Source organism: Myotis daubentonii, chromosome 13 (assembly GCF_963259705.1).
Source record: "Myotis daubentonii chromosome 13, mMyoDau2.1, whole genome shotgun sequence".
NCBI classification, from domain to species: Eukaryota; Metazoa; Chordata; class Mammalia; order Chiroptera; family Vespertilionidae; genus Myotis; species Myotis daubentonii.
Window position 1 is genome coordinate 13,583,915 of NC_081852.1, and position 14,496 is coordinate 13,598,410.

The 14,496-nt window shown below is 48.2% G+C and overlaps 1 protein-coding gene across 2 annotated transcripts in view; it reads right to left on the reverse strand.

Moving 5' to 3' along the window:
- Positions 1-2,017: 2,017 nt before the first annotated feature.
- The window catches only part of SH2D4B (SH2 domain containing 4B), a 73,906-nt gene continuing 61,427 nt past the window's right edge, over positions 2,018-14,496 (reverse strand). Inside the window, exons 7-8 of one of the 2 annotated variants that reach the window (XM_059662181.1) lie at positions 8,601-8,824; positions 2,018-2,493 (exon numbers count right to left, since the gene is read on the reverse strand). In XM_059662181.1, the coding sequence (XP_059518164.1) occupies positions 2,404-2,493; positions 8,601-8,824 (314 nt within the window). In that variant the 3' untranslated portion in view covers positions 2,018-2,403. Of the gene's footprint in view, positions 2,497-8,600; positions 8,825-14,496 lie in introns of both variants that reach the window. The other variant, XM_059662182.1, reaches the window with a different exon arrangement.

Below are 14,496 nucleotides of genomic sequence, written 5' to 3' on the forward strand. Positions count from 1 at the left end.
CAATACTTCTCACTTGGACAGAGATTCCAAGAAGCTCATCATTGAACTGATCTGCCAAAAACCTTAGCGATGGCCACACAGAAGTTCCCTTTCTCCATTCTACCGAGCATTTGTGTGACTTGAACAGTCAGGCGGTGGGTAGGTAATGTGACCAAAGCTAAAATTCGGCTCCTTTGAGTCCCATAGAAAGGAGGTAATTTTAATAATATCAGCTATGGTTTTAAAGCACTTCCAAGTTTAGGAAGCAAGCCCTCCATCCCTGCACTCTATCCATTCAGGGGCCTGTGAGACAGGCGGATAGGAGGGAGGCAGTGGAGGCACAGTGCAAGTGGAGTTATCAAACACATTTGGGTGATGGGCCCTTCCCCGGCTCCCCCAACACGGGGGCAGAGCCTACTGTAAGTGCTTACCTGCTGCTACTTGACGCAGAAGTGCAATCCCAGGGGAGCAGGAGGAAGAGAAAGGGGAGTGAGGCAGCGAAGGAGGAAGAACAGACAGGAGGGCGGAGCGCTGATCTGACCACCACTTGGCTTCTCTAGGACGAGTTGCTGATCGTGCGGGACTGTTTGAAAAGTCCCTCCAGGAGGAGAAAGAGAGAAAATGACTTATCAGCCACTGTCTCCCATTGATAAAGGTTCACCGCATGGAGAGCTCACTTCCCAGCCCTTCTTGGTTGCATGGTGTCTCCTGCATCTGCAGCAACAGCAGACAAGAGGCCAGGGCAAGGTGCTGCTGGCGTATGCTCACATGCAGCTGACAGACACAGTAGGGAGAGCAGAGCCCGTGCAACGTTGGCTATCGCGGTGGAGCCTGGGGTGAAACAAGAGGTCAAGGATGTGAGGAACAGATGAGGCAAGAGGTGAAGTAGAGCACGAGGGATGTTTGACTCTTGTCAAGTAAGGTAAACAAGGTCATTGACATCCACAGAGTCCATTCATCTTACTCTCACCAAACACAATGCCGTGTCTGCGTATCTGTCCTCAAGTGTGAAACGTGAATGTGCACACACAGACCCCATCCCTCAGAGCAGTTGAGACGTTATTGGGAGAGTCTTCTTCTTAATGGGAAGAACATCCTATCTAATAAAGAGGTAATATGCTAATTGACTGCCTCAAATATGGCGGCGCCCACAGCCACAAGATGGTGGCACCCAGTCCTCTCAGCCTCACCAGAGCAGCAGGCATGTGGCAAGGCCAGGCCCACCCCTGCCGCTCACCTGCCTCGGGAGTCCCCCAGTCCCCTCAGCCCCCAGCCCCCCAGGGCTGGCTCAAGGCGCAGGCAAGCCTTGGATGGCAGCTGTCCAGCCGCCCAGGGCCACCGAGGCTCAGGTAACCAGGGCCGGCTGAGGCTTGCGCTGCCAGCAGTGGCAGCAGCAGAGGTATGATGGGGGTGTCGCCTTCCCCTGATCGCCAGGTCGCCTCCCGCCCCTGAGGGCTCCTGGACTGTGAAAGGGGGGCAGACCAGGCTGAGGGACCCCCTCTCCAGTGCATGAATTTTCATGCACCGGGCCTCTAGTATTTAAAATAAGTAGACAATAGAATCAAAAATAAAAGGACTATGAAGGCAAGGTAATCATTTGAGTAACCTGCAGGAAAGGGCCGAATCCTAGAGAGCAAAGGATTTTTCAGATGTCTACAGACGATTCTTAAATTATACTTCACCCCAGGTTTGGGGCACAGCTATAAGAACATATAACACCATTACCTTCATATTTGAAAACAAGGGCCAAGATGTGGTTTCAGACAGAGGAGGGGAGGCAAGAAGAAGAGGTGAGTAGGGAAGGCGGGGGAGTATCAGTCACCTGCTCTAGAAGCTGGGGCTCAGAAACCCTAGCAATTCCACTGATAATGTCACTGAGATGATGATGAACATCATTAAAGATGCAGCATCTATGTTTCCCACATAAATCCTTTACAGTGCTTCCTCTATCATCTCTATGACTTTATAAACAGTGACAAGTAGGAAATCACTTACTAGAAATCAGGGATTAGTGCTGAAAACTTTCAGAAAAAGTACATTCATTCAACAAACATTTATTGAATGGACACCATATGTTGAATTCAGAGTTCGGCACTGGCATTATTTTGGATTATAAAAACATGATCCATGGGCTCTGGGAGCTGAGCTTTGAGCAGCCACAACAAATAGGCTTCATCTTCTGACAACCTATCCAAACTCATCATGAAAGATCTGCATCAACTAGTAGCCATTTCTGCCCTGGGCAATGGGACAGGGGCCGGCAGCACAATAGGCCATATCTTCCATATCTCTTGAGACATTCTAATCTACTTAATCCTCTGGATGGTGGTGAATCTTCCAGAAGGCCATAGGGATTTGAGCTGAGAAGTTTTTGGGTTCAAAAAAAAGAATGCCTAAAGGAGTCCAGTGGCTAAGGGGAAAACGTCATTCAAACAGCAGATGGTAGTCTGGCGGGCTGTCCCTCTGGCCACAGGGCTCCTGCAGCAGCTCTCCCCCTGAAACAGTGATGATTTCCTCCTAAAAAAAAAAAAATAGAAATATTCACTTATAATCAACAAAGGGAAATAAGCATCCACCAGAGAGAAACTAATTCAAGATAGAAAAACTAAGAATATGTACCTGCCTCCTCCTCATTCAAATTTCTAGAAATCACGGGGGGGGGGGGGGGGGGGGAATCCGCTTTTAAAAAATAAATAAATGCATAAAAGTATGGGAAAATAAGAAAGGCAATCAACAAATCAAAAATGTTAAGGAGTACTTGAAAACCAAAAGATGTACAGGATGAGGTTTTCAGAGGCGTTACTGTGGAACAAGTATCAGTGGACAGGTTGGGGACACCCCAGACCACAGAGGTCTTTGTCTCAGGCAGGGTAGAGAGTAAGGAGAGGCACACAGTTCCTTAGTGGGGCAAAGAGACCCACAAATTTCAAACACTCCCATCTCCAAAAGATGAACTGCTCACTATCAACTCCAACCCTGACAGCATAAAGAGAATGAATTTGGGAAACAGGAACTGTATCCACTGATGGATAAATAAGAAACTCAAAGTCAAAAAATCACCTCCTCGCTCAAAATTTGAAACTATTTAAGGAAAATCATAAACATGAAAGGAAAACGGCGACCTTAACAACAGAACTTTAAGAGTATAAAGATCAAAATGCTTGGGATGAGAAGGATGGGCTCCTAATTACGATTCAGGAAAAGATCAAGTGTATAAAACAAACAGAAAGAACCTTTAAGAGATGTGTATTAATCTCCTCAGTGGACTCAGAAGATAAAGCATCCATGAAACAAGAATGGGCTATTATTCAAAAAGAACCAATTAGAGAATGCCTGGACATGACAAGGATCCACATTTAAATCACAAGGAAAATCTCAACAGAAGAACTGAAGAGCAGAACGGACATAACTACAGAGCAATTTAGTTGCTGGTAGAACCAGCACATCAATAAGAGACACCTAAGAAGAAAAATGGACAAAGGATCTGAACAGACAATTCACAGTAGAAATCCAAGAGGCCATTAAACATATGAAAAGAGCCTCAGCATCAGAGGTAATCAGAGAAATGCAAGTTAAACAGCAGTGAGATCCAGTGTCTGCCCATCTGATGGGGAAGATGTAAATGACTGACAGTCCCAGTGCTGGCAGCCGTGTGAGGACACAGCCTTGTTTAGTTTTGGCAGGAGCATGAGTTGGCGCTACATTTTTGGAAGGCAATCTGGCAGATATTTTCAAATTAAAATGTGCATAGTCTTCTTCCCAGCAATTCCAATGCGAGGGTCCATCCTAGAGAAATCACCACACATGTGCCCAAACTGATATATACGAGCCAGTCTCTGCGGCGCTGTGTGTGACCATCAAAACCTGGAAGCTCCACCAGTGCTCATCCAAAGGAGGAGGGAGTAATCCTTTCAACAATAAAGAATTTAATTTTGTTTAAAAAAGGAAAATGTTCATGATCTGAAAAAAGGGGGGGAGGAGGGAAAACTGAATTGTAATATACATTCATGCCATGGAATACCACGGGTTTTACAAGGATGTGCATGTGGATTGGCATGGAGATGCCTCAGTGCTCAATGACAGCCAGTGTCCTGATAACTCACAAATGGCAGGTACATCGATCCAGTACTTCACAGTGATGTCTCACTGGAACCTCGCAGAGACCCTAAGAGGTGAGTGCACTGAGCACTGGGCACGGGATCGGTAGCACATATGCCATATCTTTCACATCTCATGAGACATTTCCATCTTACTCAGAGGGAGACTAAAGCACAGGAGTGTGAGTAGTTGCCCAAAGTCATATACAGTCATAGAGTTGGGATTTAAAACTTGGCAGCCTGATTCCAGGGTCCATGATTTTACAAAATATATTCTATAATATATTAAGCATGTTTAAAATCGAATTGCTGAGCTATTAGACAAGAATTATCCTATCTAATAAAGAAGGAATATGCTAATTGACCCTCACACCATCACAAAGATGGCGGCACCCACAGCCAATAAGGACAGAATATGCTAATTGATTGCCCTATCCTCAAAGATGGCAGTGCCTACAGCCAATAAGGAGGGAATATGCTAATTGACTGTCATGCCCTCAAAGATGGCGGTGCCCACAGCCACAAGATGGCTGGCAGGTGAGGGCAGTTGTGGGTGATCAGACCAGCGGGGGGGCGGGGGGGCAGTTAGGGGCAACCAGGCCAGCAGGGAAGGGCAATTGGGGGTGACCAGACTGGCAGGGGAGGGTAGTTAGGGGTGACCAGTCCGGGAAGGGAGGGCAAGGATCTGGCCTAAACCGGCAATCAGACATCCCCCAAGGGACCCTAGATTGGAGAGGGTGCAGGCTGGGCTGAGGGACAAACCTCCCCCACACACCAAGTCCATGAATTTCGTGCACTGGGCCTCTAGTACAGTTTATAAAAAATAAAAAACAACTGTGTATGTCCTTTTATACATACACTAGAGGCCCAGTGCACAAAAATTTGTGCACTCTCGCAGTCTGGGACCCCTCGGGGAATGACCACTTGCTGCTTAGACCTGCTCCTCAGAGGATTGGGCCTAAGATGGCAATCAGACATCCCTCTGGCAGCCCGGAAGCCCTCGGGGGATGTCCACTTGCCAGCGGGGAGCAGGCCTAAGCTGCAGTCGGACATCCTTAGCACTGCTGAGGAGTCAGGAGAGGCTCCCACCACCACCGCTGTACTGGCAGCCATCAGCCTGGCTTGTGGCTGAGCAGAGCTCCCCATGTGAGAGCGCCCTGACCACCAGAGGGCAGCTCCTGCATTAAGCGTCTGCCCCCTGGTGGTCAGTGTGTGTCATAGTGACCAGTCATTCCCAGTCTTTCTGCTGTTAGGGTCAGTTTGCATATTACCCTTTTACTATATAGGATAGAGGCCTGGTGCACGGGTGGGGGCCGGCTGGTTTGCCTTGAAGGGTGTCCCGGATCAGGGTGGGGGTCCTGCTTGGGTGCTTGGCCAGCCTGGGTGAGGGGCTGATGGCAGCTGGTCACACCCCCTTCAGGGTGGGGGTCCCCACTGGAGTGCCCGGCCAGTCTGGGTGAGGGACTGTGGGCCGTTTTCAGGCTGGCGGGTGACTGAAGCTCCCAACATCTCCTTTTTTTCTTTTTTTTTAATTCTGGGATTTATTTACCTTCTATACTGTCACTGGAGCTGAGAGCTGGCTCCAGCTCTGAGGCCTCCGCTGCTGAAAGCAGGTATCTGGGGTTTGTTTAGCTTCTATAATTGCAACATTGTTGCTTAGAGTGTAGCTCAGAGCCCGGCCGCGCAGGCGGGGAATCTTGGCTTCCTCCATCACTGGACCAAGCAAGCCTCCTGTTCACTTCAGCTGCCTGGCTGCCGGTCGCCATCTTGGTTGGCAGTTAATTTGCATATCGCCCTGATTAGCCAGTGGGAAGTATGTCAGAGGTACAGTTAATTAGCCTATTTATCTTTTATTAGATAGGATTTCTGTATTGATGCCCAGGAAATACTTGGATAGGTACATGGTGGAGGATGGAAACTCGGATTTGAAATGAACAACTTTTACACTTGGTATTATATTTGATATTTCTTAGAATGTAATCGTAAGAGGACATTCAGAAAGCCAAGAGACATATGAAAACATGTTCAAAGTCGCTAATCATCCGAGAGATGCAAATCAAAACAACAATGAGGTACCATCTCACACCTGTCAGAATGGCTATCATCAACAAATCAACAAACGACAAGTGCTGGAGAGGATGTGGAGAAAAAGGAACACTTGTGCACTGCTGGTGGGAATGCAGACTGGTGCAGCCACTATGGAAGACAGTATGAAGTTTCCTCAAAAAACTACAAATGGAACTCCCATTTGACCCTGTGATCCCACTTCTAGGAATATATCCCAAGAAACCAGAAACACCAATCAGAAAGGATATATGCACCCCTATGTTCATAGCAGCAAAATTCACCATAGCTAAGATCTGGAAACAGCCTAAGTGCCCATCTGTAGATGAATGGATTAGAAAACTGTGGTACATCTACACGATGGAATACTATACTGCTGTAAAAAAGAAGGAACTCTTACCATTTGCAACAGCATGGATGGAACTGGAGAGCATTATGCTAAGTGAAATAAGCCAGTCAATGAAGGAAAAATACCACATGCTCTCATTCATTTATGGATAATAAAGACCATTATAAACTTATGAACAAAAATAGATACAGAGGCAGAGCTGCCTCAAATAGACTGTCAAACTACAGCAGGAAGGCCGGGGAAGTGGGGGGGGGGCAGGAGGGCAGGGGGGTGGGGGTAAGAGATCAACCGAAGGACTTGTATGCATGCATATAAGCATAACCAATGGACATAAGACACTGGGGGGTAGGGGAGGCCAGGGGATTGTCAAGGGTCGGGGGGGGGGAGACATATGTAATACTCTTTGTAATACTTTAAGCAATATAAAAAAAAGGAAAAAAAAAGAATGTAATCGTAAATTAATTGTATAATTAAAATTTTAACTTGTAAAACTGGACACCAGATCTCCACATGGGCCTAGATCAGCTCTCTCTTCAGTGTTAGAAACTAAATTTGTCAGTCTCAAATCTTAGATTTGGGAGAGAATAAACACCTTCAAAGACACCTGGGTTAGCCTCCCTATTCAGGAACCTGTCCACAGCATCTCTGAGAGATGATCTTTTACCCTCTGCTTGATTACTTCCCAGGACACAGAGCTCATCACTGCTCAAAGCAGCTTATCTTGGACAGGAAAAGCAAGCAATGTGGTTTAGTGGGAAAAGCACACGCTTGAGAGATACACAGCCTGAGGTTTAACTCCTAGACCCAGCTGTTATCAGCCACGAAAACTTAGACAAGCTTCTCAAGCTCCCTTTCCAGATCTGTGAAATGGGACTGATGTGCCTCCCACACAGAGCTATGGTGAAGATTAAATGAGAACATGTACTTAGACACAGTGCTTGACACAGACAAGGTGCCAATATTCTCACATCCCCTCCCTCTCCCTATCCTACAGTTATTAGAAGGCTCTTCCCAACACAAGTAGAACTCTGCCTTGATCTGGATTAGCCTAGTTTCCCAGGCAGTACTCTCCTCCAAGTGTGTAGGTATTGGGAAAGGAGTGATTTTCTATGTGCTTTACAGATAAGATCAGGTTAAGAGTTGTCCCTAGAGCTTGGGGACATCCATAAAGAAAAAGCAACACAAATCCAAGAGTCCCTATTATAGAAAAGCCCAGTGAGGCAGTCAAGTAGTTCTGCAGGACTTTCTACACCTGCAAAGCTCAGGTAGAGGGTGGACCCCTGAGGTACCACAGCTCTGTCTCAGAATCCCTGGGTCCTGCCCCTCCAAGTCACTGAGTTCCACCTTTGTCTTCCTTCCAGTTACTGTTGATGCCAGTAGCCACAATAACACAGAAATTGCTTCTTTCTACACATCTTATTTAGAAGGCAACATCTTTCTCAATGTGAGGTCTTCAGCAAAAAGAGCTCTGGGGAACGAGACTCCCTATAACTTTGTAGTTAGAGTCCTTGTACATACAAGTATATCCCTCATTTAATGCTCAGAGGATCTGGGCTAAGTATTATCACACCCATTGGCCCGGGCAGGAAACTAAAGCTCAGAGAGACTAAGGAAGCTGCCCAAGGTTACACACGTACTCCCTGGTAAAGCTGTGGTTGGAACAAGAGATATGGTAACTCTACAAGGAAAGCTTCTCTAACCATGGGGTTGCTTGTTAGGCTTCTGCTAACTCTACAAAACTGCAAGAGGCCTTTCCACAATGTCCAAAAGAGGGACATCCTGGAGATGAGTCAGGGATGAGAACTGGTCTTGGACAGAAGGCTGGCCAACCAGCCCCTGTGTGTTGACAGTAGGGAGCACTCAGGTACTCAAGGTGAGAGGAGGGCTGGAGACCCTCCTGAGGCACCTACATGGGTCAGAGTGTAAGCCAGAGAGAAGACCTGCATTGCCTGGTCTGGACAACTTTTGGTCTCGTCTACTCCAAGTTCCATATCCCTGTGGCCCCATCTGCTCAATCTCCATCCCCAGCTCATAGAAGGCCTACAGCCTGGCTCTCTCTGCAGCTCAAGTTTCTACCAGCTTTATCCCCTGATCGGCTCTGCTAAGAGCACTACCTTGTGGAAATCAATGAGATCGGTGAGCGTGGCGTGGCGATTGGGGTCCACTCCCAGGAAGCTGTAGAAGTCCCCAGAGGCATCCACGAGGAAGTGCTTGAACCCCTTCTGCCGGCGGTAGGAGAGGGTGTAGCCCCAGATTTTCTCACTGACCCGGACCAGAAACGCTCCCTCCGTCATGTTCTCGAGGAGATCTTCCGCATCCTCTCGGCTAATGATTCCTGGTTTAAAAAAGAAAAGAAGAAAAGTCAGCAGGTTCTTCCTGCCCCTGAGCCTGTGTCAAAGGCAGGGAGGGGCCGCCGGGGCTGTCCAGCTCTTGCCTCAGGCCACTGAGGGGCCATCTTGGTCCAGAGCAGCCAGCTGTCAGCCTGGGGCGGAGTTCCCACGGCCTGGGCTTAGCACACTTTCCTCTAAATCAAGCCACACTCATTTGGATCCATTACAGAGAATTAGTAATGACCCAGAATTGTAGCATCCATCGATTACAAATGCAAGTCAGCAGCACTGCCCTGTGGAGAGCCTTTGATGATGAGACTGGAGGACTCATGACTCCCCCCCACACTTACCGCGCCCCCTCACCCCCATTATAATGAGCACCTGGAAACAGTATTTCCTCTTAAGAAGCAAAAAGACTTCCTCTGTCTACCTGTGGACAGTAGGCAAACAATTTCTTAATAGAGGCACATAATTAAGCTTCCCTTCAGCTCAAAGAACAAACTTTCTCCAATTCTGCACTCCTCCACATGTGGCTTCACCCAGTGTAACAGCAAGTTAGAAAAATAAGTCCCTCTGATTGGTTGAATTAGAAAGGGCTGCCTCTCTGGGCCAAATGGCAAAGTTCACATTTCTGTATTTCAGTCCCTCCTCCCAACTAGCCTCCCTCCCCCATCCACCCCCACCCCCGCCCCTCGGCAGGGTCCCTTGATTCAGGGTACAGCCTGTTCACCCTCCAGGAAATGGCTCTATCCCAGGAGGCTGCAGGGATAACCCATGTTGGGGCTTTCGGAAGATCCTGCCCAAAGTCTACAGCATATTAGTAAACAGGCTGTGGACAGCTCAAGGACAGAGCCTGTGGCCGTGGGAGCATGCGGCCCAGGCCGCCCTCCAAGACAGACCCTGCTGCCGGGAGCAGCGTGGGCAGCTGGCAGCCTCCAGCTGCTGCATCTTCAGGGCCCGTGCTGAGGCATGCTGCCCCCAGCTGCTTCCAGCGCAGGGGATACCAGACCGAGACCCCCGACTCAGAGCACAGGGGTTCCGTGACTGAGACACGGGTACAGAGCTGCCATTCGTACCCAACGGGGTCTCCGCTGGTGAGCAATCTTTGCTCCGGGCTACCCGCCAGCCTGACTGGGATTTTCTCCAGTACCAGGCTCTCCCTCCCAACGGTCCTCCTTCCATCGCTCCCTTCCTAGGAGTCAGACATGCACCCCATCTGAAGATTCTGCCACCCTCTCCTGCCTGTGTCCTCTTTATCTTCCCAGGCATTTCCTCCAATAAATCTCATGCACTTCTGCTTTCCAGAGACCCAAATGGACACCGAAACCGTGACGTTATACCCCAAGTGCTGGGGATGCAGGGGGACTGGTTTGGAGCAGAGAACAAGTGCATGGACTAAAATCACAGCGCAGCCCGGCCAGTGTGGCTCAGGGGTTGAGCACTGCCCCATGAACTAGAAAGTCATGGTTCAATTTCTCTTCCCTCCCTTTAATAAGTATTTATTAGGCACAATCTAGGAGCCAGGCCCCAGGCTGGGCACCTGGACAACAGCACCAGATGAGAACCGGTCCCTGCCTCCCAAAACCTCTGGCTCCAGACAGAAAGAAAGGTTGGTGTAAATTTTTAAAAGGAGGGGTGGGGGTGGGGGGAAGCTTGCTGTAACCATGGTGATCAAGGCCGCATGGGGTAAGACCTTAACCGCAGTGCTTGTATCTAGGGAAGGCGCCCCAGCCAGCTCTGGAGCCCAGGGATGGAAGTGACAGACAGACTGAGAACAGAACGGTTAAAACAGACAGGCATGGCAAGGAGGGCAGCTTGCAAAAGGAATCGGCACAGGGCTCCGTGCGGCTGGATGGAGCGCTGAAGTAGCAGCTGGGCAACCGCAAGATGCATGGAGATAGGCAGGGGTCAGGCCCCAAAGCACTCGCCTTACCATTAACAGAAGTGCAGGCATCATGCTGAGGGCAATGGGGAGAGACTGATGCTTCCCGGGTGGAAGAATATGAGAATGTCCAAGGGTGGAAAATGGATTCAACGGGCATGAATTGGAGTATATGAGCCAGGATCTCAACCCAGTGAGGGAGGGCTTCCTCCTCTGAGGATTACTTCACAGCTACATTCCCGCAGCTGTGGCCTTGAAATCCAGCTCCCGGGCCACTGGGCTGCCAGAAATGGCTTCACTTAGAGACAGAGTGGCAAAAGGACAGAGTAAGGGTCACGGGAGACGCTTTATGTCAGAGCCAGCACTGGGCACCACCTGGGCACTCTGTGGCCCTCGTCCCATTAGTCTTCCTGATGACTCTACCGTCATCAGTTCATAACTGAGAACAGTGAGGCTCAACAAGAGAAGTGACTTAGCCAAGATCACGGAGCTATGAAGGGTGGAGCCAGAATTTGAACTCAGTTCCTGGAACTCCAAGCCCAGTGCTCTCTGCTCTACACCATATTATCGCATGCAGGGGACAGGAAGCGCTATGAAAAACACAAGAAAGAGAAGATTAACAAGGCCAACAGAAGTCAGGACAGGCTCTGCAGAGGCAACAAAGCGGGGTGGGAAGGGGGCCTGGAAGACCAGGTAGACCCTGTGAGCAGTAAGGAGTGGCGATGAGGTGAAAGGTGAGAAGGGATACCATGAGTTGAAGAGTCACAGTGAAGACTAAGACTGACACACCCATGGGCCGTTTGTACAAATGGAACATAGGAGGAGTTTAATCGGAGGAGTTTAATCTAAGTCCCAGGAGATTAAGAGACATGGAGGAGAGAATGAAAGGCCTGACACATGTATACTCTGCATCCCACAGAGGAGAGGAGGATGGAGAAGGGGCAGTATTTAAAGAGTGCGTGGTGGAGAATTAACTGAAGACACATCACCGTGAAGCTGCACAAAGCTGCTCAATGTCTCATTTTGCCAACCCGAGAGAAAAAGCCGATTACGACAAAGAAGAAACAATTAGACTAAAGGTTGACTTCTTAGTTGAAACAACTGAAGCTAGAGGAGACTAGGATAATATTTTCAGTGTGCCAAGAAAAAAAAATAACTGCTTAATTAAACTATCTTTCAAGGAGAAGGGCAAAATAAAGACATATTCAGAAAAAAAATTTGAGAGTTGACGACTAAGAGAATTCCAGGATGTGCTTCAGGTAGAAGAAATATGATCCTGGATAGAAAAACTGAGGTGCTAGAAGGAACGATAAGCATAGATACTGTAGGTCAACTTTTAAAAATATACATATTGACTTACAAAATTATTGTAATGGATAATTTGAGAGTTTAAAAAACTAGAACCATCTTATCAGGAGAAAAGGGATTGGAGTTTAAAAAGTTCGGTTGGGTTAGGAAGAGGGTAAAGATATATATTAAATTTAGAATATGTTAAGTACGCATGTTAACTTATCTATGCAAACCATGAAAAGACAGGTTTGAGTGTGACCTAACCTCCAAACAACAGAGACGAAAAACTACAATGAGAAAATTGTCCTCAATGATGCACAAAACAAGCTAATGACTGAAAATAAGTGACTGAAAAATAAATACACGGTGATTCCGTGTATGAGATTGAAAAGCCCAGAAAGCTCCACACTACGGTTTTGGAGATTAACATAGTACCAGTAAATAAAGCAATGAAATGATGGACAAAAAATCAGGATAAGGATCGTATCTGGTGGAAGGAAGAGGCTACGATGGGAGGAGCACACAGAGGCATCCAAGGATAGCTGATTTTCCACTTCCTACACTCTCTTTATTCCCTTCACATGCGGAGGTGCAAACACCATATATAGTCTATGTTTAATATTTAAAATATATTAATAGTGTTGCTCTGCAGCTCCCCACATATCCCTGCTATGACAGTCATTCCAAATCGGTCAATGTCCTTTGGCGGACGGAGAGGTAATCACCTGGAAATAAATGGTCACTAATGAGCTTTAACTGTCCAAGTTGGCCGGGTCCCTGGAGCCCGGTCCTCAGCACCAGCCCACCCCGAGAGAGTCCGGTTTAATTCTTCGTGGGCACGCCAAGAACCAGCAATGTTTGAAATCTTCTCATGCGCTTCTAAGATGTAGCCAGATTTGAGATTCGCTGAGAGCTAGGATAGACAAAGAACTAAAATGTGATTTTTGCATTCTAGAAACTCCCTGTATTTTCAGAGGCGTGGAGGTTTGAAGGCGGGGTTTTGTAGGCCTACTTCAGAGGGATGGAGGGTAGATGCTGTGAGAAGTCCCTGCCAGGAGAGAAAGCGCTCTTCTGTGCTGGGCTGGGGCAGAGGGCGAGAAGGACTGGAAGGAGTGCCCTCACTACCTTCTGCACCCAGAGAGACTGAGACGGTAGAGGAGTCCTGTGCCCCAGTTTTTGTGGAGAACTAGCAGGTGCTGTGTCTGCGTAACGAAGCCACAGCCCAGCAGAAGTGGTGTGTACGGAGAGAGAACCGTCTGAAGACGGTGACTGTCAGCCTCCAGCTTCCTGTGAGCACGGAGGGGACCCAGGATTCCTACCATGTTCTAGTGAGGGGTTTGAACATGGAAGGAAAGCATCCCTCCTGTGTGGCTGCTGGGACCAGAGCCTGGCTCAGCCTTCTGAAGAGCCATTGGCACCACTAGTCAAATGAAGTGCATGCATATCCTCTGGCCCAACAACATTAATCCTGCGATCGCTTATAAAGAAGTCCTTATGTAGGCCCATAGGGATCCAGTGCAAGGAACTTAACTGACACTTAGAGTAAGTTGTGGTGGTGATGAGTTGGAGGCAATCTGGGCATCTGTGACTCAGGGAGTGGACTGGGCAAAATTAGGTGGCAGCGGCCTATGGAATACTGGGCAACAATTAGAACTAGAACACCAGAGGTGCCCAGAGCATGGACCTCATAGCAAGTGCTCAGTGAGGCCAAGAAACACAAGTGAGCCCTAGCTGGTTTGGCTCAGGAGATAGAGCATCGGCCTGAGGACTCAAGGGTTCCAGGTTCAATTCCTGTTTAGGGCACATACCTCAGTTGCAGGCGGCTCCCTGCCCTGGTTGGGGGCATGCAAGAGGCATCCAATCTACAGCAGTGTTTCTCTCTGACTCTCCCTCTCCCTTTCACTCTCTCTAAAAATCAATGTGAAAAATATCCTTGGATGAGGATTAAAAAAATACATAAATAAATAAAATGGAGTGAAGATCCACCTTTATTAAAGAAAAAAAAAAGAAACACAAGTGATATTTAACGCTCCTCACCTTGCATGCACACATATGTAAGTGCAGGGTATGAGGGGTGGATTCTGGAATTGGTGGTGCTGGCAGCATCGGTTTTCAATCTCTTTAAATCCCAAATAAAAACAGGGAGAGCAGCTAAAGAGCAAAACCAAAAGTCCACAGATATGTTTACAACAAAACTAGGTGCCAAGGGATCTCCACGAGCCCCAAATACCAAGGATGGTGGGAACAAACCATCAGCACAAGACTTTCAAGACAGCAAGTGCTTAGGCAGGAGGAGGAAGAAGAAGCAACAAGGGTGAGGGAGGGACCGAAGAGCAGCGAACAGGAACTCACTGGAGAGCAGGAGACCAGCGTGAGAAAGCACAGCTGGAACGAGGGAGGGCTGTGCCCTTCCCGTCCTGGGTGAGTACACGAAGCCCACAGTGGGACACTCCACGGCCACCTCCCACCACTGGGAATGGGATCGAAATTCAGGAAGATAAGGAC